General features: G+C 49.7%; 1 protein-coding gene across 1 annotated transcript in view; it reads right to left on the reverse strand.

The window, feature by feature from the left end:
* Nucleotides 1-2,618: 2,618 nt before the first annotated feature.
* FBXO45 (F-box protein 45) overlaps nucleotides 2,619-26,260 on the reverse strand; it is a 62,756-nt gene continuing 39,114 nt past the window's right edge. Inside the window, exons 3-4 of the mRNA XM_038744532.1 lie at nucleotides 19,332-19,688; nucleotides 2,619-7,497 (exon numbers count right to left, since the gene is read on the reverse strand). Coding sequence (XP_038600460.1) covers nucleotides 7,312-7,497; nucleotides 19,332-19,688 — 543 coding nt within the window. The 3' untranslated portion in view covers nucleotides 2,619-7,311. The remainder of the gene's footprint in view (nucleotides 7,498-19,331; nucleotides 19,689-26,260) is intronic.

Here is a 26,260-nt window from a genome sequence, read left to right on the forward strand (position 1 = left end):
CTCCCCAAGCGCTTAGTCCAGTGCTCTGCACACAGTAAGCGCTCAATAAATACAATTGATTGATCGATTGATTGATTGTACATATTTATTCTACTTATTTTATTTTGTCAATATGTTTTGTTTTGTTCTGTCTCCCCCTTCTTGACCGTGAGCCCACTGTTGGGTAGGGACCGTCTCTATATTTTGCCAACTTGTACTCCCCAAGCGCTTAGTCCAGTGCTCTGCACACAGTAAGCGCTCAATAAATACGATTGATCGATCGATTGACTGTACATATTTATTCTACTTATTTTATTTTGTTAATATGTTTTGTTTTGTTCTCTGTCTCCCCCTTCTAGACCGTGAGCCCACTGTTGGGTAGGGACCGTCTCTATATGTTGCCAACTTGTACTTCCCAAGCGCTTAGTCCAGTGCTCTGCACCCAGTAAGTGCTCAATAAATACGATTGAAGGAATGAATGAACAAATACCATCATTATTATTAGACTGAGGCCGTTTACGTGGAAGAAGCTGGATGTTAACGGTCAAAAAGAATAGCAGAAAGGCTGGGCGGGGGAAACGTCTGTCGTTGCTGCTCGCTATTATCCGAAAGGACGACAGAGACAGCCCAGGATGTTGCCAACTTGTACTTCCCAAGCGCTTAGTACAGTGCTCTGCACACAGTAAGCGCTCAATAAATACGATTGATGATGACAGGGATGCCCAAGCTGACCCTGGCGGTAACGGGCTGCTCGCCGTCCTCCCAAAGGAGGGGAGCGACAGCCTGGGCTGTGAGCCCGCTGTTGGGTAGGGACCGTCTCTATATGTTGTCAACTTATACTTCCCAAGCGCTTAGTACAGTGCTCTGCACACAGTAAGCGCTCAATAAATACGATCGAATGAATGAATGAATGGGCCCCGGTGGACGCCCAGGCCGGTCCGATCCGTTAAGGATCTGAACACCAAACTGGACTGATCGTCCTGCGGTAAGACATTCTCAATGGCCCTGCATTTAGGGCTCAACTTTCAATCATATTTATTGAGTGCTTACTGTGTGCAGAGCACTGTACTAAGCGCTTGGAAAGTACAATTAACAGGAGGATCTTTCACTATTGATGTTTTTCTGAACGCTAATAAATGTTTTCTTGCCGTGACACTAAAGATCGTGGCTCATTCCGTCAGTAAAGTTGATTCTAGGGCGCGGGTTCAAATCCCAGCTCCGCCACTTGTCAGCTGTGTGACTTTGGGCAAGTCACTTCACTTCTCAGTGCCTCAGTTACCTCATCTGGAAAATGGGGATGAAGACTGTGAGCCCCACGTGGGGGACAACCTGATAACCTTGTAACCTCCCCAGCGCTTAGAACGGTGCTTTGCACATAGTAAGTGCTTAATAAATGCCATCATTATTATTATTTATTCAAGAACCTCCAACCGCCCCCCGTCTCCCCTCCCGGTCCCTAATTGACTCTCCTAGGATGTATCACCCCTCTAGACTGTAAATTCAGGATGGGTGGGAAACCTGCCTGCTAATTCCGTTCTACTGTGCTCTCCCAAGCGCTTAGTACAGTGCTCTGCACACAGCAAGCGCTCAAGTACCATTTTTTTAAAAAAAGCATTTGTGAGTCATAATAATAATGATGGTATTTGTTAGGCGCTTACTATGTGCCAGGCACCGTTCTTAGCGCTGGGGGAGATACAAGGTGATCAGGTTGTCCCACGTGGGGCTCACAGTCTTAACCCCCATTTTACAGTTGAGGTAACTGAGGCACAGAGGAGTGAAGTGACTTGCCCAAGGTCACACAGCTGACAAGTGGCAGAGCTGGATTAGAACCCACGACCTCTAACTCCCAAGCCCGGGCTCTGTCCACTATGCTCCGCTGCACCGGTGAAGCCTTATTTTGTTTTGCTCTACCAAGCATTTAATAATAATAATAATAATAATAATGATGATGGTATTTGTTAAGCGCTTACTCTGTGCAAAGCACTGTTCTAAGTGCTGGGGGGATACAAGGTGATCAGGTTGTCCCACGTGGGGCTCACAATCTTCATCCCCATTTTCCAGATGAGGGAACTGAGGCCCAGAGAAGTGAAGTGACTTACCCAAAGTCACACAGCTGACAGTTGGTGGAGCCGGGATTTGAACCCACGACCTCTGACTCCAAAGCCCGGGCTCTTTCCACTGAGCCAGGCCACTTCTCTTAATACACTGCTCTGCACAAACTGCTCAATAAATACCACCTACTGATGGATCGATCAGTGGAAAGAGCAGGGGCTTGGGAGTTAGAGGTCATGGGTTTGAATCCCAGCTCCACCACTTGTCAGCTGTGTGACCTCGGGCAAGCCACTTCACTTCTGTGCCTCAGTTACCTCATCTGTAAAATGGGGATTAAGACTGTGAGCCCCACATGGGACAACTTGATCACCTTGTATCCCCCCCGAGCGCTTAGAACAGTGCTAAGCACATAGTAAGCGCTTAACAAATACCACTATAATAATAATTAATAATTATTTCTGAAGCGCTGATGGCGCTCAGAGCCGAATGCCAACGCCCGACGGACATTCAGCGATTCTTTTCCCGAGCGGCTTCCTTCCACCTAATCCTGCCTCGGCTGGGACAGAAAGAAAAAGCGGATGCATTTCCATGAACGTCGTAACCGTTTATTTTAATATTTTGTACAGCTAGTATTGGTCTCCTGTAATAAGTTAGAACACGTTCGAAGTGAAGATTCTTCACTCCCCGGCCACCCGCTCCCTCCCCACCCCAAAATCCGCTCTAAAGGAATCGCAAAATTGGGACACTGAAAATATCAAAAAGTCGGCAATGGTCAAACGATCACTGCTTTTAAAGGTTTTTTTTTTGTGGGGGGGGAGGGGAAACAGGGCTAGAGATCACTTTTCATAACGTTAAGCCGATGCCTGATTGTAAGTTCGCTGTGCAGCAACTTTGTCTCCGACTCCTCCGAAACTTTGGGGTTAAGAAAGGTTATCAAAAAACCGTAATCGAAAAATCCGACTTCTCCGCAAAACTTCCAGGGGGAAGGTTCTCGGGATCGACCGATTCACTGGACTTAAATGTGCAAGTGGCGAGTGCTAAGGAAAATCTGCTGTTTCGCGCCGGGGCCGGAAACCTCCTTGGACCCCACCGCGGAATCCTGCTCTGCCGTCGTCGTTGTTGGTTTACGGGCCCGAAAAAATCCACTTTTCTGGAGCGGCCGCACCGGCGTGAGACCCGCACCGGGCAAACCCCCTTTATCCGGACGGTTGCCATACCAAGAGTCGTTTTTCTTTCTTTCGTGACCTTCGCGAGGAGGGAAGAAAGGACCCCCGACAGATATTCCTTTCAAGTAACAGACCCAATGTTCAACAAATAAATACGTCAATACCCTTCGCGCGGCAGCGGAGTGCTAAGCTTTTGTTCTATGGCCTCCTCCTCTTCGGAGCATTAGTTCAGATTTCACACCCAATCATTCCCGCCCGCTGCCTGATATACCATTTTTCCTGGCTTTATTAGGACCCAACCCACACGCGCACAGATACACATACATACACGCGTGAGCACGCGCCCACACGCAACACGCACGCTCCCACATAAACAAAGTTTCTACTTCAAGAGAGCTTGATCGCAAGTCCCGTGTGCGATCGCACGCGTTACACTTCTTTGCACAGAAAAACGGTGCTTCCCTCCTGCGTAATTTGTGAGCCGCGAAGCAGCGGGGCCCGGAGAAAGGGGACGCGGGCGCTGGGCGGCAAAGCTTCTAATCCCAGCTCTGCCCCCGCCCGCTGGGTGACTTCGGGCGAGTCCCTTGACGACGCTGGGCCTCGGTTTCCTCATCTGCGAAAAATGGAGAATTCACGCCGGTTTCCCCGTCCCCCTCTGGGGACTTGCCTCTGATCTGATTTTGTCCCGTATTTGCCTCGGCGTTTACCGTCGTGCTTTGGCTTTAACTACTGATCGTCCTGTTATCCTCATCTTGAAGTTCCACCAGCTCTCCGTACCCTCCCGAATCTTAGGCTGGGGCTAACAACAGTACTGATCACACTAATAACTGTGGCACCTGTCGAGCACTTATTTGGGGCCAGGCACTGTACGGAGCGCCGGGGCGCATACGGGCAAATCGGGTCGGACCCGGTGTCTGCCCCCCGTGGGGTTGACGGTCTGTATCCCCGTTTTCCGGATGAGGAAGCCGAGGCCCAGAGAAGCGAAGGGACTCGCCCGAGGTCGCGTGGCGGAGCCGGGATTAGAACCCAGGTCCCTCTGACGCCCAGGCTCGAGCCACTAGGCCGCGGGACGGACCCTCTGGCTCTGTAGGAAAGCCCCCGGCCTCAGAGGGACACGAGACCGCCTTTCCCGTCCTGAGAGAGGTCGGTTAGCGTCAGGGGGAAGGACCCTTCGTGACGAGGGCTGCAAGGCCCGTCACCAGGCCTCGTTATTCCATTAACAGGGAAACCCCGCCGGGGTCGACCGATCGGTCAAACAATCCACGGCATTTGGGCAGCGCTTACCGCGTGCGGACAGCACCGGCCTGAGCCCCGGGGACAGAACGGCGAGGGCGGAACGAGCCGATACGCTCCCTGCCCGTATCCAGCTTACAGTCCAGGGCTGATTCCCTGGACAGGGTGGACCGCTAGTGGGATGAGGGAAGTCTGGGCCTTAAGAGCCTCGTGGACGGGGCCCAGCTCTGCCGGATTACCCTCTCCCGGGCGCTCAGTTCAGTGTCCCGCGCGCAGCTGGGCAGCACGCGACAAGCACGACTGACCGGTGGATGCGCCCATCTACCGAAGGACCGATCCGGCCATCCGTTACCAGGATCCGGCCTGCGATGCCGGCGTCCGGGTTTAAGACCCGTAAGAGCGAACAGCGTTTTTCTGTGCTACGAGGTGACGTTTTCGTGTTTGTTTGTTTTTTATCTCAGGAGGCGAAGAGGTAGGGCTGGACATTACATCAACGTGCGTCGGTAGTGTCGAGTAGCGGTTATCTAAAAATACTCATTCCGTGACAGAAAATAGCTTGCCTTTCCTCGCTCCCTCGAGGGAAGGGAATCTGCAGTGACGAGTTTCAGGCTGACCTCCCCACGATCGTTTTGGAGAGAAAGCCAACCAGACTGCTAGCTACGGAAACCTTCAGCCGATCCAAAACGATCCACTATAGCACCTCTCTCTCTCCCTGTAAAACTTCCCGAGATGGCTTCGAGTTTCAGGCTGACCTCCCCACAATCGTTTTGGCGAGAAAACCAACCAGACTGCTAGCTACGGAAACCTTCAGTCGATCCAAAACGATCCAATATAGCACCTCTCTCTCTCCCTGTAAAACTTCCCGAGATGGCTTCGAGTTTCAGGCTGACCTCCCCACGATCGTTTTGGAGAGAAAGCCAACCAGACTGCTAGCTACGGAAACCTTCAGTCGATCCAAAACGATCCAATACAGCACCTCTCTCTCTCCCTAAAACACTTCCCGAGACGGCTTCGAGTTTCAGGCTGACCCCCCCACGATCGTTTTGGCGAGAAAATCAGACTGCTAGCTACGGAAACCTTCAGCCGATCCAAAACGATCCACTATAGCACCTCTCTCTCTCCCTGTAAAACTTCCCGAGATGGCTTCGAGTTTCAGGCTGACCTCCCCACGATCGTTTTGGAGAGAAAGCCAACCAGACTGCTAGCTACGGAAACCTTCAGCCGATCCAAAAAGATCCAAAATAGCACCTCTCTCTCTCCCTGTAAGAATTCCCGAGATGGCTTCGAGTTTCAGGCTGACCTCCCCATGATCGTTTTGGCAAAAAAGCCAACCAGACTGCTAGCTACGGAAACCTTCAGCCGATCCAAAACGATCCACTATAGCACCTCTCTCTCTCCCTGTAAAACTTCCCGAGATGGCTTCGCGTTTCAGGCTGACCTCCCCACGATCGTTTTGGCGAGAAAACCAGGCTGCTAGCTACGGAATCCTTCAGCTGATCCAAAACGATCCACTATAGCACCTCTCTCTCTCCCTGTAAAACTTCCCGAGATGGCTTCGAGTTTCAGGCTGACCTCCCCACGATCGTTTTGGAGAGAAAGCCAACCAGACTGCTAGCTACGGAAACCTTCAGTCGATCCAAAACGATCCAATACAGCACCTCTCTCTCTCCCTAAAACACTTCCCGAGACGGCTTCGAGTTTCAGGCTGACCCCCCCACGATCGTTTTGGCGAGAAAATCAGACTGCTAGCTACGGAAACCTTCAGCCGATCCAAAACGATCCACTATAGCACCTCTCTCTCTCCCTGTAAAACTTCCCGAGATGGCTTCGAGTTTCAGGCTGACCTCCCCACGATCGTTTTGGAGAGAAAGCCAACCAGACTGCTAGCTACGGAAACCTTCAGCCGATCCAAAAAGATCCAAAATAGCACCTCTCTCTCTCCCTGTAAGAATTCCCGAGATGGCTTCGAGTTTCAGGCTGACCTCCCCATGATCGTTTTGGCAAAAAAGCCAACCAGACTGCTAGCTACGGAAACCTTCAGCCGATCCAAAACGATCCACTATAGCACCTCTCTCTCTCCCTGTAAAACTTCCCGAGATGGCTTCGCGTTTCAGGCTGACCTCCCCACGATCGTTTTGGCGAGAAAACCAGGCTGCTAGCTACGGAATCCTTCAGCTGATCCAAAACGATCCACTATAGCACCTCTCTCTCTCCCTGTAAAACTTCCCGAGATGGCTTCGAGTTTCAGGCTGCCCTCCCCACGATCGTTTTGGAGGGAAAACCAGGCTGCTAGCTATGGAAACCTTCAGCCGATCCAAAACGATCCACTATATCACCTCTCTCTCTCCCTGTAAAACTTCCCGAGATGGCTTCGAGTTTCAGGCTGACCTCCCCGCGATCGTTTTGGAGGGAAAACCAGACTGCTAGCTACGGAAACCTTCAGCCGATCCAAAACGATCCAATATAGCACCTCTCTCTCTCTCTGTCAAACTTCCCGAGATGGCTTTTCAAGAACCCAGCAGCTCTCCCCCCGCCCCGCCGTGTACCGCGTAGTGGCTTTCCCGTACGGAATTCGACGGGAACGGAGGCGACCCCTCCCGTCCTCCTCTCTCGTCGGTTGGGTTTCGGGATTCTCCCGGAACAGTTTCTTTACACGGACCGCGTCTGTACAACTTGTAAGAAGGCCTCCAAGGGCGCCGCGCTCCCGTCTCTCTCTCCCGCCGTCCGAGAGAGGCGCAGCCCGGGCCCGACCGGGAAAATGACTCCCGGGAAGCGGGAAAGGCTCTCGTTGTCCTCCTCCGCGGGCCGCGCCGAGCTGGAAGGAGGGGAGAGGGAAGGGCGGGGAGAGACGGGCGGCTGTCCACGTCGGGGGGGGCCGCCGTCATCCGTCCAAAGGCTTCCCTAGGTAGACCAGAGTCACCTCCGTGTTGCCGTAGACCGCCGACACGGCCGGGTAAAGGCAGGCCTTGGGCAGGCCGCGGAAAGCCACCCCCAGGAACTCGTAGCCTCGCTCGAAAGCTAAAGTCTTGTCTTCCATGTCCAGGATGACGCGGATCCGCTCCCCGATCTGGAAAGTCGGAGACGACGACACGGGGTCAGAAGGGGGATCGCCGGGGCGACGGGGAAAAGGAGCGATAATAACAGTAACGACGGTTGGGGGGGTGTCTGCAGAAGCAGCGTGGCTTAGTGGCAAGGGCCCGGGCTTGGGAGTGAGAGGTAGTGGGTTTTAATAATAATAATAGCATTTATTAAGCGTTTACTATGTGCCAAGCAGTGTTCTGAGTGCTGGGGAAGTTACAAGGTGATCAGGTTGTCCCACGGGGGCTCACGGCCTTCATCCCTGTTTGACAAATGGGGGAATTGAGGCCCAGAAGTTCAATCAATCAATCAATCGTATTTATTGAGCGCTTACTGTGTGCAGAGCACTGGACTAAGCGCTTGGGAAGTCCAAGTTGGCAACGTATAGAGACGGTCCCTACCCAACAGTGGGCTCACAGTCTAGAAGGGGGAGGGACTTGCCCAGTCACACAGCTGACAACCGGCGGAGCCGGAATTTGAACCCACGACCTCTGACTCCAAAGCCCGGGCTCTTTCCACTGAGCCACGCTGCTTCTCTAATCCCGCCTCCGCCACCTGTCAGCTGTGTGACCTTGGGCAAGTCACTTCACTTCTCTTGTGCCTCAGCGACCTCATCTGTAAAATGGGGATGAAGACCGGGAGCCCTCCTGTGGGACAGCCTGATTACCCTGTATCTACCCCAGCGCATAGAACAGTGCTTGTCTACTTGTTTAGAGAAGCAGCGTGGCTCAGTGGAAAGAGCCCGGGCTTTGGAGTCAGCGGTCATGGGTTCAAATCCCGGCTCCGCCGATTGTCAGCTGGGTGACTTTGGGCAAGTCACTTCACTTCTCTGGGCCTCGGTTACCTCATCTGTAAAATGGGGATTGAGTGTGAGTCCTCAGTGGGACAACCTGATCACCTTGTAACCTCCCCAGCGCTTAGAACAGTGCTTTGCACATAGTAAGCGCTTAACAAATGCCATTATTATTATTATTATTATTATTGTAACTTCCCCAGCGCTTAGAACAGTGCTTTCCACAGAGTAAGTGCTTAATAAATGTCATCATTATTATTCTTCTAGACTGTGAGCCTGTTGTTAGGTAGGGACCGTCTCTATATGTTGCCGACTTGTACTTCCCAAGCGCTTAGTCCAGTGCTCTGCACACAGTAAGCACTCAATAAATACTATTGAATTGAATGAATGAATGTTAAGCGCTTACTACGTTATTATTACGTTACTATGCTTACTAGGCTATTGATGCCTTTGGCTTTTTTGTCTGTCCCCCTTCTAGACTGTGAGCCCGCTGCTGGGTAGGGATTGTCTCTATCTGTTGCCGAACTGTACTTTCCAAGCGCTTAGTACAGTGCTCTGCACACAGTGAGCGCTCAATCAATACGACTGACTGAATGAATGAATGAATACTATGTGCCAGGCACTGTCCGAAGCGCTGGGGTGGATATGAGCAAATCGGGTTGGATAAAGTCCCCGTCCCACGTGGGGCTCCCAGTCTCCATCCCCATTTTCCAGATGAGGGAACTGAGGCCCAGAGAAGTGAAGTGACTTGCCCAAGGTCACACAGCAAACAAGTGGCAGAGCCGGGATTAGAACTCATGAGCTTTTGACACCCGGGACCAGAGAAGCAGCGTGGCTCAGTGGAAAGAGCCCGGGCTTGGGAATCAGAGGTCATGGGTTCAAATCCCGGTTCCGCCGCTTATCAGCTGTGTGACTTTGGGCAAGTCACTTCATTCATTCATTCATTCAATCGTACTTATTGAGCGCTTACTGCGTGCAGAGCACTGTACTAAGCGCTTGGGAAGTACCAGTCGGCAACAGATAGAGACGGTCCCAACCCAACAACGGGCTCACAGTCTAGAAGGGGGAGACGGACAACAAAACATGTAGACAGATGGACATGTAGACTTCTCTGTGCCTCAGTTCCCTCATCTGCAAAATGGGGATGAAAACTGTGAGCCCCACGTGGGACAACCTGATGACCTTGTATCTACCCCAGTGCTTAGAACAGTGCTTCACACATAGTAAGCGCTTAACAAATATCAATCAATCAATCAATCATATTTATTGAGTGCTTACTGTGTGCAGAGCACTGTACTAAGCGCTTGGGAAGTACAAGTTGGCAACATATAGAGACGGTCCCTACCCAACAGTGGGCTCACAGTCTAAACACCATCGTTATTACTATGTTCCATCCACTACGCCACGCTGCCTCTCGAAATACGTTGCCACCTTGGGCTTCCCAAGCGCTTAGTCCAGTGCTCTGCACACAGTAAACGCTCAATAAATACGACTGAATGAATGAATGAATGAATGAATGAATGAATGAATGAAAAAAACAAACGGGAAATCCAGTGAGCCGATGGGAAGGGGAGAGAAACAGATCGGCTCCGTCGATCGGGAGGGAGGAGCAGCCTGGATTCAGCTGCTGTCGTCAGACAGGGGAACCCGGGACACATAATAATAATAATAATAATACTGGCATTTATTAAGCACTTACTATGTGCAAAGCACTGTTCAAAGCGCTGGGGAGGTTACAAGGACAGATTATGATCCACACTTCATTTCACTGACAAAATTAATACCATTAATTTTAATACCATTAATTTTAATACCATTAATTAATACCATTAATAAGGGTTTCCATTTGAGTCACCCTTAATTCATTCGATCGGATTTGTTGAGCGCTTACTGTGTGCAGTGCACTGGACTAAGCGCTTGGGAAGTCCAATCAATAAACACGATTGATTGATTGATTGATTGATTTGGCAACATATAGAGACGGTCCCTACCCAACAGCAGGCTCATCCGAGCGGGACGGCTCTGGAATAGCGGCTACAGAGCTGAAGGAAATGGCCAGGGAATTTCCTCTCTTGCCCTTTCTTTCGCTCCCTCTTAGGCAAAGACAGAGACACACACAGAGACACTCTTTCAACGATCCACTCACGGGATGGGCTACCGCCATGAAAAGCAGCGTGGCTCAGTGGAAAGAGCCTGGCCTTTGGAGTCGGAGGTCATGGGTTCAAATCCCGGCTCCGCCACTGGTCAGCTGGGTGACTCTGGGCAAGTCACTTCACTTCTCTGGGCCTCAGTTCCCTCATCTGTAAAATGGGGATGAAGACTGTGAGCCCCCCTGTGGGACAACCTGATCACTTTGTAACCTCCCCAGCGCTTAGAACTGTACTTGGCACATAGTAAGCGCTTAATAAATGTCATTATTATTATTATTATTATTATTAGGCAGCATGGACTAGGGGGAAAGACGGCAGGGAAGCGGAAGACTTCAGGTTCTAGTCCCGGCTCTGACACTTGTCTGCTGTGTGACCTCGGCCTAGTTACTAATGTCTCTGGGCCTTGGTTCTTCATCTGTAAAATGGGCGTTCAATACATGGGCTCCCTCTTCCTTAAACTGTGAGCCCCATATGGGACTATGTCCAACCCGATGAGAAGAATCATAATGATTGTGGTATTTGTTAGGCACCATGTGCCGGGCACTGTACTAAGCACTGGGGTGGTTGATCATGGTACTTCCCAAGCGCTTAGTACAGTGCTCTGCACACAGTAAGCGCTCAATAAATATGATTGAATGAATGAATGAGTGACTGATGATTACGGTATTTGTTAAGCGTTTACTATGTGCCAACCGCTGTTCTAAGTGCTGGGATAAATACAAGGCAATCAGGTTGTCCCATGTGGGAAATATGTATATATGTATATATGCATGTACATATTTATTACTGTATTTATTTTACTTGTACGTATGTATTCTATTTATTTTATTTTGTTAATATGTTTTGTTTCATTGTCTGTCTCCCCCTTCTAGACTGTGAGCCCGATGTTGGGGAGGGACCGTCTCTAGATGTTGCCAACTTGGACTTCCCAAGCGCTTAGTACAGTGCTCTGCACACAGTAAGCGCTCAATAAATACAATTGAATGAATGAATGAATGTGGGACTCACAGTTTTAATCCCCATTTTCCAGATGAGGTCACTGAGACACAGAGAGGTGAAGTGACTTGCCCAAGGCCACGCGGCAGACAGGTGGTGAAGAAAGGATTAGAACCCACGGCCTTCTGACTCTCAATAATAATAATAATAATAACTGGCATTTGTTAAGCGCTTACTATGTGCAAAGCACTGTTCTAAGCGCTGGGGAGGATACAGGGTGATCAGGTTGTCCCACGTGGGGCTCACAGTCTTAATCCCCATTTTACAGATGAGGTAACTGAGGCCCAGAGAAGTTAAGTGACCTGCCCAAGATCACACAGCAGACATGTGGCGGAGTCGGGATTCGAACCCGTGACCTCTGACTCCAAAGCCCGGGCTCTTTCCACTAAGCCACCTACCCCGGCGCTTAGAACGGTGCTTGACACGTAGTAAGTGCTTAACAAATATTACAATAATGATCATAATAATGTCACCTAAGATCTCTGGGCCTCAGTTTCTTCCCAGCATGGCTCAGTGGAAAGAGCCTGGGCTTTGGAGTCAGAGGTCATGGGTTCAAATCCCGGCTCCGCCAACTGTCAGCTGTGTGACTTTGGGCAAGTCACTTCACTTCTCTAGGCCTCAGTTCCCTCATCTGGAAAATGGGGATGAAGACTGTGAGCCCCCCGAGGGACAACCTGATCATCTTGTAACCTCCCCAGCAGCTTAGAACGGTGCTTTGCACATAGTAAGCGCTTAATAAATGCCATCATCATTATTATTATTATTCACCTGCAAAATGGGGATTCATATGGAAAATGGGGATTAAGACTGTGAGCCCCCCGAGGGACAACCTGGTCACCTTGTAACCTCCCCAGAGCTTAGAACAGTGCTTTGCACATAGTAAGTGTTTAATAAATGCCATTATTATTATTATTCACCAGTAAAATGGGGATTCATCTGTAAAATGGGGATTAAGAGTGTGAGCTCCCCGAGGGACAACCTGGTCACCTTGTAACCTCCCCAGCAGCTTAGAACGGTGCTTTGCACATAGTAAGCGCTTAATAAATGCCATCATTATTATTATTATTCACCTGCAAAATGGGGATTCATCTGGAAAATGGGGATTAAGACTGTGAGCCCCCCGAGGGACACCTGGTCACCTTGTAACCTCCCCAGCGCTTAGAACGGTGCTTTGCACATAGTAAGTGCTTAATAAATGCCATTATTATTATTATTATTATTCACCTGTAAAATGGGGATTAAGACTGTGAGCCCCCTGAGGGACAACCTGGTCACCTTGTAACCTCCCCAGCGCTTGGAACGGTGCTTTGCACATAGTAAGTGCTTAATAAAATCCCATTATTATTATTATTATTCACCTGCAAAATGGGGATTCATCTGGAAAATGGGGATTAAGACTGTGAGCCCCCCGAGGGACAACCTGGTCACCTCCCCAGCAGCTTAGAACAGTGCTTTGCACATAGTAAGCGCTTAATAAATGCCATTATTATTATTATTCACCTATGAAATGGGGATTCAGTACCTTTTCTCCTCCTACTTAGACTGTGAGTCCCATGTGGGACTGGCAATGTTTCCGACCTGATTATTTTGTCTCTTTCCCAGTGTCCGACACAGTAGTTGGCACAGGGTGAGCACTTAATAAATACCGCAATTATTACTATTACTCTAAGAAAACAAAAAGGGGGGAAAAGACCCACGGAAAAGGGTGCAGTCTTCCGTGTCCATTTTTATACCTCGACTTCAGCGTGACTGAGGGTTGAGGTTGGGCTTCGGGCTAAGACAACGGCCGTTTACCTCGTTTTGAATATTTCCAGAAAAATCCGTGAAGCCCTCAGGATAACTAGAAGGCAGCAGGAGAGTAAATCGATACTATTATTTTTGCTCGAAAAAGCCCTGTTAGGGCATTGAAACTGCGGTGCCGTAGAGAGGCGATTTAACGTTAAATAAGATTTAATTAAGAGTGAAGCAGCGGACAGAGCCCAGGCCCTAGAGTCAGAGGAGGTCTTGACTGTGAGCCCGCTGTTGGGTAGGGACTGTCTCTATATGTCGCCAACTTGTACTTCCCAAGCGTTTAGTACAGTGCTCTGCACACAGTAAATACAATTGAATGAATGAATGAGGATGTGGGTTCTAATCCTGCCGCCAACACAATAATAATAATAATGATGGCATTTGTTAAGCGCTTACTATGTGCCAAGCACTGTTCTAAGTGCTGGGGAGGATACAAGGTGATCAGGCTGTCCCATGGGGGGGCTCACGTTCTTCATCCCCATTTTACAGATCATCATCATCATTATCAATAGCATTTATCGAGCGCTTACTGTGTGCAGAGCACTGGACTAAGCGCTTGGGAAGGACAAATTGGCAACATATAGAGACAGTCCCTGCCCAACAGTGGGCTCACAGTCTAAAAGGGGGGAGACAGAGAACAAAACCAAACATACTAACAAAATAAAATAAATAGAACAGATATGTACAAGTAAAATAAATAGAGTAATAAATATGCACAAACATATATACATATATACAGGTGCTGTGGGGAAGGGAGGTCACTGAGCCCCAGAGAATAATAATAATGATAATGATAGCGTTTATTAAGCGCTTACTATGTGCCAAGCACTGTTCTAAGCGCTGGGGAGGTTACAAGGTGATCGGCGGTCCCACGTGGGGCTCACGGTCTTCATACCCATTTTACAGATGAGGGAACTGAGGCCCAGAGAATAATAATAATAATGACGGCATTTATTAAGTGCTTACTATGTGCCAAGCACTGTTCTAAGCGCTGGGGAGGATACCAGGTGATCAGGCTGTCCCACAGGGGGCTCAAAGTCTTCATCCCATGAGGTCACTGAGGCCCAGAGAATAATAATAATAATAATAATAATAATAATAATAATAATGGCATTTATTAAGCGCTTACTGTGTGCAAAGCACTGTTCTAAGCACTGGGGGGATACAAGGTGATCGGGTTGTCCCACGGGGGGCTCACAGTCTTAATCCCCATTTTACAGATGAGGTTACTGAGGCCCAGAGAAGCGAAGCGACTTGCCCAAAGTCCCACGGCCGACAAGTGGCGGAGCCGGCATTCGAACCCACGACCTCTGACTCCAAAGCCTGGGCTCTTTTCACTGAGCCACTCTGCTGTTGTGCTGTCCTCTCCCAAGGGCTTACTATTCATTCATTCAGTCGTATTCATTGAGCGCTTACTGTGGGCAGAGCACTGGACTAAGCGCTTGGGAAGTCTAAGCTGGCAACATCTAGAGACAGTCCCTACCCAACAGTGGTCTGTACCCGGTAAGCGCTCAATAAGTACAACTGAATGAATAAGGCTGCGGGCTCCTCCAGGGCAGGGACCACGTTTACCCAAGCACGGACCATGGACAAAATCGGCCCCCGATAAATACGATTAATTCGTCAGTGGCACTTCCTGAGGGCCTACTGCGTGCTGAATGTTCAATCGTATTTCTTGAGCGCTTACCGTGCGCAGAGCACTGTACTAAGCGCTTGGGAAGTACACTTCGGCCACAGAGAGAGACGGTCCCTGCCCAACAGCGGGCTCGCGGTCTCGAAGGGGGAGACGGACGACAAAACTAAACAAATCGACCGGCGTCAACGCCGTCTTACGCCGTCGGGTCGTTTCCGACCCATGGCGACGCCGCGGCTGCGTACTAGAGAAGCGGCGTGGCTCAGTGGAAAGAGCCCGGGCTTTGGAGTCGGAGGGCGTGGGTTCGAATCCTGGCTCCGCCGCTTGTCAGCTGGGTGACTTTGGGCAAGTCACTTCGCTTCTCTGAGCCTCGGTTCCCTCGGCTGGAAAATGGGGATGAAGACTGTGAGCCCCCCGTGGGACAACCTGATCACCTTGTATCCCCCCAGTGCTTAGCACATAGTAAGCGCTTAACAAATACCATCATTGTGATTATTACTAGGTAGTCCCCATTTTATAGACTGTGAGCCCACTGTTGGGTAGGGACCGTCTCTATATGTTGCCAACTTGTACTTCCCAAGCGCTTAGTACAGTGCTCTGCACACAGTAAGCGCTCAATAAATACGATTGATTGATTGATTCTAAGCACTGGGAGAGACACGGCTGAGTCAGGTCAAAAATCGTCTCTGTCCCACCCGGGGTTCATTCATTCATTCATTCAATCATATTTATTGAGCACTTACTATGTGCAGAGCACTGTATTAAGCACTTGGGAAGTACAAGTTGGCAACATATAGAGACGGTCCCTACCCAACATTATACTTTATACTTCCCAAGCGCTTAGTACAGTGCTCTGCACACGATAAGCGCTCAAAAAATACGACTGAATGAATGGAAGAGCCCGGGCTTGGGAGTCAGAGGTCGTGGGTTCCCATCCCGCCTCCGCCGATTCTCAGCAGTGGGACACTGGGCAAGCCAATTAATAATAATAATAATAATAATGATGGCATTTATTAAGCACTTACTATGTGCAAAGTACTGTTCTGAGCACTGGGGAGGTTAGAAGGTGATCAGGTTGTCCCACAGGGGGCTCACAGTCTTCATCCCCATTTTACAGGTGAGGTAACTGAGGCCTAGAGAAGGAAAGTAGGGACCGTCTCTATATGTTGCCAACTTGGACTCCCCAAGCGCTTAGTCCAGTGCTCTGCACACAGTAGGCGCTCAATAAATACGATTGAATGAATGAATGAATGAATGAATGAAAGTGAACTTACCCAAGGCCACCTGGCAGACAGGTGGCGGAGGCCGGATTAGAACTCAGATCCTCTTGCTTCCTGGGCCCGGGCTCTAGCCACCGGGCCACGTTGCTTCTCCCTGGGTTGAGCCGAGGACAGGCCCTCCCTCCCTCTTCTAGACTGTGAGCCCATTGTTGGGTAGGGAACGTTGTCTCTAGATGTTAGAGAAGCAGCGTGGCTCAGTGGAAAGAGCCCGGGCTTTGGAGACACAGGTCATGGGTTCAAATCCCGGCTCCGCCACTTGCCAGCTGTGTGACTTTGGGCAAGTCACTTCACTTCTCTGGGCCTCAGTGACCTCATCTGGAAAATGGGGATGAAGACTGTGAGCCCCCCGTGGGATGACCTGATCACCTTATATCCCACCCCAGCACTTAGAACAGTGCTTTGCACACAGTAATCGCTTAATAAATGCCACCATATTATTATTATTGTCGCCTTGTACTTCCCAAGCGCTTAACAAATGCCATTATCATTATTATTATTACTATTGCCAACTTGTACTTCCCAAGCACTTAGTCCAGTGCTCTGCACACAGTAAGCGCTCAATAAATACGACTGAACGAATGAGAAGCAGTGTGGCTCAGTGGAAAGAGCCCGAGCTTTGGAGTCAGAGGTCATGGGTTCAAATCCCGGCTCCGCCACTTGACAGCTGTGTGACTTTGGGCAAGTCACTTCACTTCTCTGGGCCCCAGTGACCTCATCTGGAAAACGGGGATGAAGACTGTGAGTCTCAAGTGGGACATCCTGATCACCTTGTATCCTCCCCAGGGCTTAGAACAGTGCTTTGCACATAGTAAGCGCTTAACAAATGCCATTATTATTATTATTATTGCCACCTGGTACTTCCCAAGCGCTTAGTCCAGTGCTCTGCACACAGTAAGCGCTCAATAAATATGACTGAACAAATGAGAAGCAGCGTGGCTCAGTGGAAAGAGCCCGGGCTTTGGAGTCAGAGGTCGTGGGTTCAAATCCCAGCTCCGCCCCTTGTCAGCTGTGTGACTTTGGGCAAGTCATATGACTTCTCTGGGCCTCAGTTCCCTCATCTGGAAAATGGGGATTAAGACTGTGAGCCCCCCGCGGCACAACCTGATCACCATGTATCCCACCCCAGCACTTAGAACAGTGCTTCGCACATAGTAAGCGCTTAATAAATGCCATTATTATTATTATTATCATTATTATTGCCGCCTTGTACGTCCAAAGTGCTTAACAATTATTATTGCCACCTTGTACTTCCCAAATGCTTAGTCCAGCACTCTGCACACAGTAAGTGCTCAATAAATACGACTGAACGAATGAGAAACAGCTTGGCTCAGTGGAAAGAGCCCAGGCTTTGGAGTCCGAGGTCGTGGGTTCAAATCCCGGCTCCGCCCCTTGTCAGCTGTGTGACTTTGGGCATGTCACTTCACTTCTCTGGGCCTCAGTTCCCTCATCTGGAAAATGGGGATTAGGACTGTGAGCCCCAAGTGGGACAACCTGATCACCTTGCATCCCACCCCAGCGCTTAGAACAGTGCTTTGCACATAGTAAGTGCTTAACAGATGCCATTATTATTATTATTATTGCCGCCTTGTACTTCCCAAGTGCTAGTCCAGTGCTCTGCACACGGTAAGTGCTCAATAAATACGATGGAACGACTGAATGGGGGCTATGGGACGGTGGTCCGCACAGAGCGGGCGCCCCATCCATCCATCAATCAATCGTATTTATTGAGCGCTTCCTGTGTGCAGAGCACTGGACTAAGCACTTGGGAAGTCCAAGTTGGCAACATAGAGAGACGGTCCCTACCCAACAGTGGGCTCACAGTCTAGAAGACTGTATCCATATCCATACTGTATCCATACATATCCATACTGTATCCATACATATCCATATCGACCGGACCGTGCTCTCCCACGCACCGGGGCCGGTTCTTCTTCTAGACTGTGAGCCCAATGTTGGGTAGGGACCGTCTCTCTATGTTGCCAACTTGGACTTCCCAAGCGCTTAGTACAGTGCTCTGCACACAGTAAGCGCTCAATAAATATACGATTGATTGATTGATTGATTGATTCTAGACGGTGAGCCCGCTGTTGGGTAGGGACCGTCTCTCTATGTTGCCAACTTGGACTTCCCAAGCGCTTAGTCCAGTGCTCTGCACACGGTAAGCGCTCGATAGGAGGCCTTCCCAGACTGAGCCCCTTCCTTCCTCTCCCACCTCGTCCCCCTCCACATCCCCCCGTCTTACCTCCTTCCCTTCCCCACAGCACCTGTATATATGTATATATGTTTGTACAGATTTATTACTCTATTTATTTATTTATTTTACTTGTACATATCTATTCTATTCATTTTATTTTGTTAGTATGCTTTGTTTTGTTCTCTGTCTCCCCCTTTTAGACTGTGAGCCCACTGTTGGGTAGGGACTGTCTCGATATGTTGCCAACTTGTACTTCCCAAGCGCTTAGTCCAGCGCTCTGCACACAGGAAGCACTCAATAAATATGATTGATTGATGGATTGATTGTTGGGTAGGGACTGTCTCTCTATGTCACCAACTTGGACTTCCCAAGCGCTTAGTCCAGCACTATGCACACAGTAAGCGCTCAATAAATACGATTGATTGATGGATTGATTGTTGGGTAGGGACCGTCTCTATATGTCGCCAACTTGGACTTCCCAAGAGCTTAGTCCAGCGCTCTGCACACAGTAAGCGCTCAATAAATACGATTGATTGATGGATTGATTGTTGGGTAGGGACCGTCTCTCTATGTTGCCAACTTGGACTTCCCAAGCGCTTAGTCCAGCGCTCTGCACACAGTAAGCGCTCAATAAATATGATTGATTGTTGGGTAGGGACCGTCTCTATACGTCGCCAACTTGGACTTCCCAAGCGCTTAGTCCAGCGCTCTGCACACAGTAAGCGCTGAATAAATACGATTGATTGATGGATGGATTGATTGTACATATCCATTCTATTTATTTTATTTTGTGAATATGTTTGGTTTTATTCTCTGTCTCCCCCTTCTAGACCGTGAGCCCACTGTTGGGTACGGACCGTCTATGTTGCCAACTTGGACTTCCCAAGCGCTTAGTCCAGCGCTCGGCACGCAGGAAGCGCTCAATAAACGCGACTGAATGAATGAACAAACAATGCAGTGGACGTGATTCCCTCTCCCCCTCTCACCTGGTACTTGGGCGCGTTGTTGCACTGGGGGAAACTGCCGTTGACTTCTCCATTGTGGAGCAGGTTATTGTCCACCAGGTTCCAGCCCCAGCTCTGGTCGTCGCTGCCCAGCAAGGCCACGTAGCCCTGGCACTGCATGGGCGCCTTCTTGGTGGCGATGCCGATGACGGCCACGGTGCCCAGCGGGCCCTCCCACCACACCTCCCAGGCGTGGCGGCCCTCGCTGAAGCCGATCTTGGTCCTCGCCCCGTCGGTGCTCTGGGCGATGGGGTTCCGGTGCAGCGTGAACCCGTTCTTCTTGATGTAGACGTTGCGCGAGCAGTCGTTGGTGCTGAAGGCGTGCTGGAAGGCCCGCACCTGAAGAATAACAATAATAATAATGATGGCATTTGTTAGGCGCTTACTACGTGCAAAGCGCCGGGGAGCTTCCGAGGTGATCAGGTTGTCCCACGGGGGGGGGGCTCACAGTCTTCATCCCCATTTGACAGATGAGGGAACTGAAACCCAAAGAATAATAATAATAATGGTGTTTGTTAAGCGCTTACTATGTGCAAAGCGCCGGGGAGGTTACACGGGGGGCTCACAGTCTTCACCCCCATTTGACAGATGAGGGAACTGAGGCCCGGAGATTAATAATGGTTTTTGTTAAGCGCTTACTATGTGCAAAGCGCCGGGGAGGTTCCAAGGTGATCAGGTTGTCCCACGGGGGGCTCACAGTCTTCATCCCCATTTGACAGATGAGGGAACTGAGGCCCAGAGAATAATAATAATGGTATTTGTTAAGCGCTTACTATGTGCAAAGCGCCGGGGAGGTTCCGAGGTGATCAGGTTGTCCCACGGGGGGCTCACAGTCTTCATCACCATTTGACAGATGAGGGAACTGAGGCCCAGAGAATAATAATAATGGTATTTGTTAAGCACTTACTATGTGCAAAGCGCCGGGGAGGTTACAAGGTGATCAGGTTGTCCCACGGGGGGGCTCACAGTCTTCATCCCCATTTGACAGATGAGGGAACTGAGGCCCAGAGAGTAATAATAATAATGGTATTTGTTAAGCGCTTACTACGTGCAAAGCGCCGGGGAGGTTCCAAGGTGATCAGGTTGACCCACAGGGGGCTCACAGTTTTCATCACCATTTGACAGATGAGGGAACTGAGGCCCAGAGATTAATAATAATGGTATTTGTTAAGCGCTTACTATGTGCAAAGCACCAGGGAGGTTACAAGGTGATCAGGTTGTCCCACAGGGGGCTCACAGTCTTCATCCCCATTTGACAGATGAGGGAACTGAGGCCCAGAGAATAATAATAATAATAATAATGGCATTTGTTAAGTGCTTACTATGTGCAAAGCGCCGGGGAGGTTACAAGGTGATCAGGTTGTCCCACCGGGGGCTCACAGTCTTCATCCCCATTTGACAGATGAGGGAACTGAGGCCCAGAGAAGTGAAGTGACTCACCCAAAGTCACTCAGCTGACAATGGACGGAGCCGGGATTTGAACCCATGACCTCTGGCTCCAAAGCCCAGGCTCTTTCCACTGAGCTACGCTGCTTGTCTTCTTTGTTAAGTGCTTACTACGTGCAAAGCATTGTTCTAAGCGCCGGGGAGGTTCCAAGGTGATCAGGTTGTCCCACGGGGGGCTCACAGTCTTCATCGCCATTGGACAGACGAGGGAACTGAGGCACAGAGAAGTGAAGTGGCTTGCCCAAAGTCACACAGCTGACAATTGGCGGAGCCGGGATTTGAACCCATGACCTCTGACTCCAAAGCCCAGGCTCTTTCCACTGAGCTATGCTGTTTTCTTCTTTGTTAAGCACTTACTATGTGCAAAGCACTGTTCTAAGCGCTGGGGAGGTTACAAGGAGATCAGGTTGTCCCAGGGGGGGCTCACAGTTTTAATCCCCTACCCCCCGCCTTACCTCCTTCCCTTCCCCACAGCACCTATATATATGTATGTATGTTTGTATGGATTTATTACTCTATTTATTTATTTTACTTGTACATATTCTATTTATTTTACTTTGTGAATATGTTTTGTTTTGTTGTCTGTCTCCCCCTTCTCGACTGTGAGCCCGCTGTTGGGTAGGGACTGTCTCTATATGTTGCCAACTTGGACTTCCCAAGCGCTTAGTCCAGTGCTCTGCACACAGTAAGAGCTCAATAAATACGATTGATTGATTAACTGATTGAGGGGACGGCGTGACACAACCGAGCCCCGGCCCGCGACGATGGGGAGGCGGACGGGGACCGGAGTGGGAGGAACGACGGAGGTGGACGGACGCGCCGCGGGGCTGGGGACGGGACACCGGGCCGGGCGACATAACACCGTCGGTTGGCGCGGTTCTGGCCCCCGTTGAGTTTGGACCGCGGGACGATATTCATTCATTCATTCCATCATATTTATTGAGCGCTTACTGTGTGCAGAGCACCGGACAAAGCGCTTGGGAAGTCCAAGTTGGCCACATCTAGAGACGGTCCCTACCCAACAGCGGGCTCGCAGTCTAGAAGGGGGAGACAGACAATGAAACAAAACATATTAACAAAATAAAATATATAGAATAAATTCATTCATTCATTCCATCGTATTTATTGAGCGCTTACTGTGTGCAGAGCACCGGACTAGACTAAGCGCTTGGGAAGTACAAGTTGGCCACCTACGGAGACGGTCCCTACCCAACAACGGGCTCACAGTCTGGAGACAATATAACGGATGTGCTCCCTACTCGCAGCGAGACGGGGAGACAGGCGTGAGCAGAAATAAACGTGTCCGTTATATCGTTCTGTTGGACTCGCCCAAGCGCTCAGTACAGTCCTCTGCCCTCGGGGAGTCCCAATAAATACGTCCGACCGAATAAATGACGGCTACGGACGTCAGTACGGTGGGGCTGGGGGGCAATGCATCGGACTATGTTCTCAATAATAATAATGATGGCATAGAGAAGCAGTGTGGCTCAGTGGGACACAGCCCGGGCTTTGGAGCCAGAGGTCCTGGGTTCAAATCCCGGCTCCGCCACTTATCAGCTATGTGACTTTGGGCAAGTCACTTCACTTCTCTGGGCCTCAGTGACCTGATCTGTGAAATGGGGATGAAGACTGTGAGCCCCCCGTGGGACAACCTGATCACCTTGTAACCTCCCCAGCGCACATAGTAAGCACTTAATAAATGCCATTATTATTATTATTATTATTTGTTAAGCGCTTACTATGTGAAAGCACTATTCTAAGCGCTGGGGGGGAATACAAGGTGATCAGATTGTCCCCCGTGGGGCTCACAGTCTTCATCCCCATTGTACAGATGAGGGACCTGAGGCCCAGAGAAGTGAAGTGACTTGCCCATAGTCACACAGCTGACAATTGGCAGGGCCTGGATTTGAACCCATGACCTCTGACTCCCAAGCCCGGGCTCTTTCCATTGAGCCACACCGCTTCCGAAGAACAATATAGTACACAGCATTCCCTGCCCACGACGAGCTTACGATCTAGTGGGGGAGACGGATACGAACATAAATACGTTATGGATATGGACTTAAGTGTCATGGTGGGGCTGCCATAATTATTATTATAAAGGGAGCAATTCAGAAGGGAGTGGAAGAAAAGGAGAAGTCGGCTTATTCGGGGAAGGCCTCTCGGAGGAGATGGGCCTTCGGTTTAACAGCGTGGCTCAGTGGAAAGAGCCCGGGCTTGGGCGCCAGAGGTCATGGGTTCAAATCCCTGCTCCGCCGATTGTCAGCTGGGTGACTTTGGGCCAGTCGCTTCACATCTCTTCGCTTCGGTTCCCTCATCTGGAAAATGGGGATGAAGACTGTGAGCCCCCCGTGGGACAACCTGATCACCTTGCAACCTCCCCAGTGCTTCTCTCATTCATTCTTTCAATCGTATTTATTGAGCGCATACAGTGTGCAAAGCACTGTACTGAGTGCTTGGGAAGTCCAAGTTGGCAACATCTAGAGACGGTCCCTACCCAACGGTGGGTTCACAGTCTAGAAGGGGGAGACAGACAACGAAACAAAACATATTAACAAGATAAAATGAATAGAATAAATATGTACAAATAAAATAAATAGAGTAATAAATCCGTACAAACATATATACATATATACAGGTGCTGTGGGGAGGGGAAGGAGGTAAGGCGGGGGGGGATGGGGAGGGGGAGGAGGGGGAACTGAATTCAATTCAATTCAGTTCAATCGTATTTATTGAGCGCTTACTGTGTGCAGAGCACTGTATTAAGCGCTTGGGAATTCCAAGTTGGCAACATACAGAGACGGTCCCTACCCAACAGCGGGCTCACAGTCTAGAAGGGGGAGACAGACAACCAAACAAAACAGATTACCAAGATAAAATCAGTAGAATAAATATGCACAAATAAAATAAATAAATAGAGCAATAAATCCGTACAAACATATATCCATATATACAGGTGCTGTGGGGAGGGGAAGGAGGTAAGGCGGGGAGGGATGGGGAGAGGGAGGAGGGGGAATTGAATTCAATTCAGTTCAATCGTACTTACTGAGTGCTTACTGTGTGCAGAGCACTACACTAAGCGCTTGGGAAGTACAAGTTGGCAACACCTAGAGACGGTCCCTACCCAACAGCGGGCTCATTCATTCATTCAATCGTATTTATTGAGCACTTACTGTGTGCACAGCACAGTACTAAGCGCTTGGGAAGTACAAGTTGGCACACAGTCTAGAAGGAGGAGACAGACAACAAAGCAAAGCATATTAACCAAATAAAATAAGTAGAATGAATAAGTACAAAGAAAACAAATAAATAAATAGAGCAATAAATCCGTACAAACATATATACAGGTGCTGTGGGGAGGGGAAGGAGTTAAGGTTGGGGGGGATAGGGAGAGGAAGGAGGGGGCTCAATCTGGGGCTTAGAACAGTGCACACAGTGCACGCAGTAAGCACTTAATAAATGCCATCATTATTATTATTATTATTTAGGCTTGGAATGCGGGGAGAGCCATCGTCTGGCGGATAGGAAGAGGGAGGGTGTTCCAGGCCGGAGGCGGGATGCGGGCGAGTAGTTAAATTCCATCATTATTATTATTATTTAGACCGTGAGCCCACTGTTGGGTAGGGACTGTCTCTATATGTTGCCAACTTGTACTTCCCAAGCACTTAGTAGAGTGCTCTGCACACAGTAAGCGCTCAATAAATACCATTGATTGATTGATTGAGGGACGGCGAGTAGGTTGGCCGGCCGACAGACACGCGAGGGGATGGGGAGGGTCTTCGCGGAGGGGCCCGGCGGCTGGAGCCCGGCGCCCGGGACTCAGAGGTGTCCTCCATGCTCCACCACCGTGCCTGCTGGGTGACCTCCACCGAGTCACTTCGCTTCTCTGGGCCGCGAAACCGGGATTCAATACTGGTGAGCCCTGTGTGGGACAGGGACTGTCTCTCTGACCTGATTATCCTGTATCTCCTCTAGCGTCGAATACACAGCTTGATGCGTGGGAAGCAATAATAATAATGATGGAATTTATTAAGCACTTACTACATGCAAAGCACTGTTCTAAGCGCTGGGGAGGCTACAAGGTGATCAGGTTGTCCCCCAGGGGGCTCAGAGTCTTAGTCCCCATTTGACAGATGAGGGAACTGAGGCCCAGAGAAGTGAAGGGACTTACCCAAAGTCACACAGCTGACAACTTAGGAAGCCAGGATTTGAACCCATGACCTCTGACTCCAAAGCCCAGGCTCTTTCCGCTGAGCCACGCTGCTTCTCCAAGCTCTTTACGCAACCCCCCCAAGCAGACTGAGCCCCCTCCTTCCTTTCCCCACAGCACCTGTATATATGTGCACGTATTTATTACTCTATTTATTTTACTTGTACATATCTATTCTATTTATTTTATTTTGTTAATATGTTTGGTTTTGTTGTCTGTCTCCCCCTTCTAGACTGAGCGCCCACTGTTGGGTAGGGACCGTCTCTATATGTTGCCAACTTGGACTTCCCAAGCGCTTAGTACAGTGCTCTGCACACAGTAAGCGCTCAATAAATACGATTGATTTATCCACAAATGCTCCAAGCTCTTCACAAATGCCACAGTTATCATTACCGATTATTACAGGCTTCTCTCACACCTTGAAGTTGCGCGGACCAAAACACCGCTCTACACGGGGCTGGCAGTTTTGATCAAAATGAGTCATTTCGGGGGCGTGACTGAGATTTCAAGTCGGGTGGCTCCTGGATAATAATAATAATGATGATGGCATTTGTTAAGCTCTTACTATGTGCCAAGCACTGTTCTAAGCACTGGGGAGGCTACAAGGTGATCAGGTTGTCCCACAGGGGGCTCACAGTCTTCATCCCCATTTTATTTATTCATTTATTCATTCAATCAATCGTATTTATTGAGCGCTTACTGTGTGCAGAGCACTGTACTAAGCGCTTGGGAAGTACAAGATGAGGGAACTGAGGCCCAGAGAAGTGAAGTGACTTGCCCAAAGTCACACAGCTGACAACTGGCGGAGCTGGGGTTTGAACCCACGACCCCTGACTCCAAAGCCCGGGCTCTTTCCATTGAGCCACGCTGCTTCTCCGGTCTCATTCATTCATTCAATCGCATTTATTGAGCGCTTACTGTGTGCAGAGCACTGTACTAAGCGCTTGGGAAGTACAAGATGAGGGAACTGAGGCCCAGAGAAGTGAAGTGACTTTCCCAAAGTCACACAGCTGACAACTGGCGGAGCTGGGGTTTGAACCCATGACCCCTGACTCCAAAGCCCAGGCTCTTTCCATTAAGCCACGCTGCTTGTCAATCAATCCATCAATCAATCAATCAATTGTATTTATTGAGTGCTTACTGTGTGCAGAGCACCGTACTAAACGCTTGGGAAGTACAAGTTGGCAACATATAGAGACAGTCCCTACCCAACAGTGGGCTCACAGTCTAAAAGGGGGAGTCCGGTCTCGTTAAC

This window comes from Tachyglossus aculeatus, chromosome 1 (genome assembly GCF_015852505.1).
Source record: "Tachyglossus aculeatus isolate mTacAcu1 chromosome 1, mTacAcu1.pri, whole genome shotgun sequence".
NCBI classification, from domain to species: Eukaryota; Metazoa; Chordata; class Mammalia; order Monotremata; family Tachyglossidae; genus Tachyglossus; species Tachyglossus aculeatus.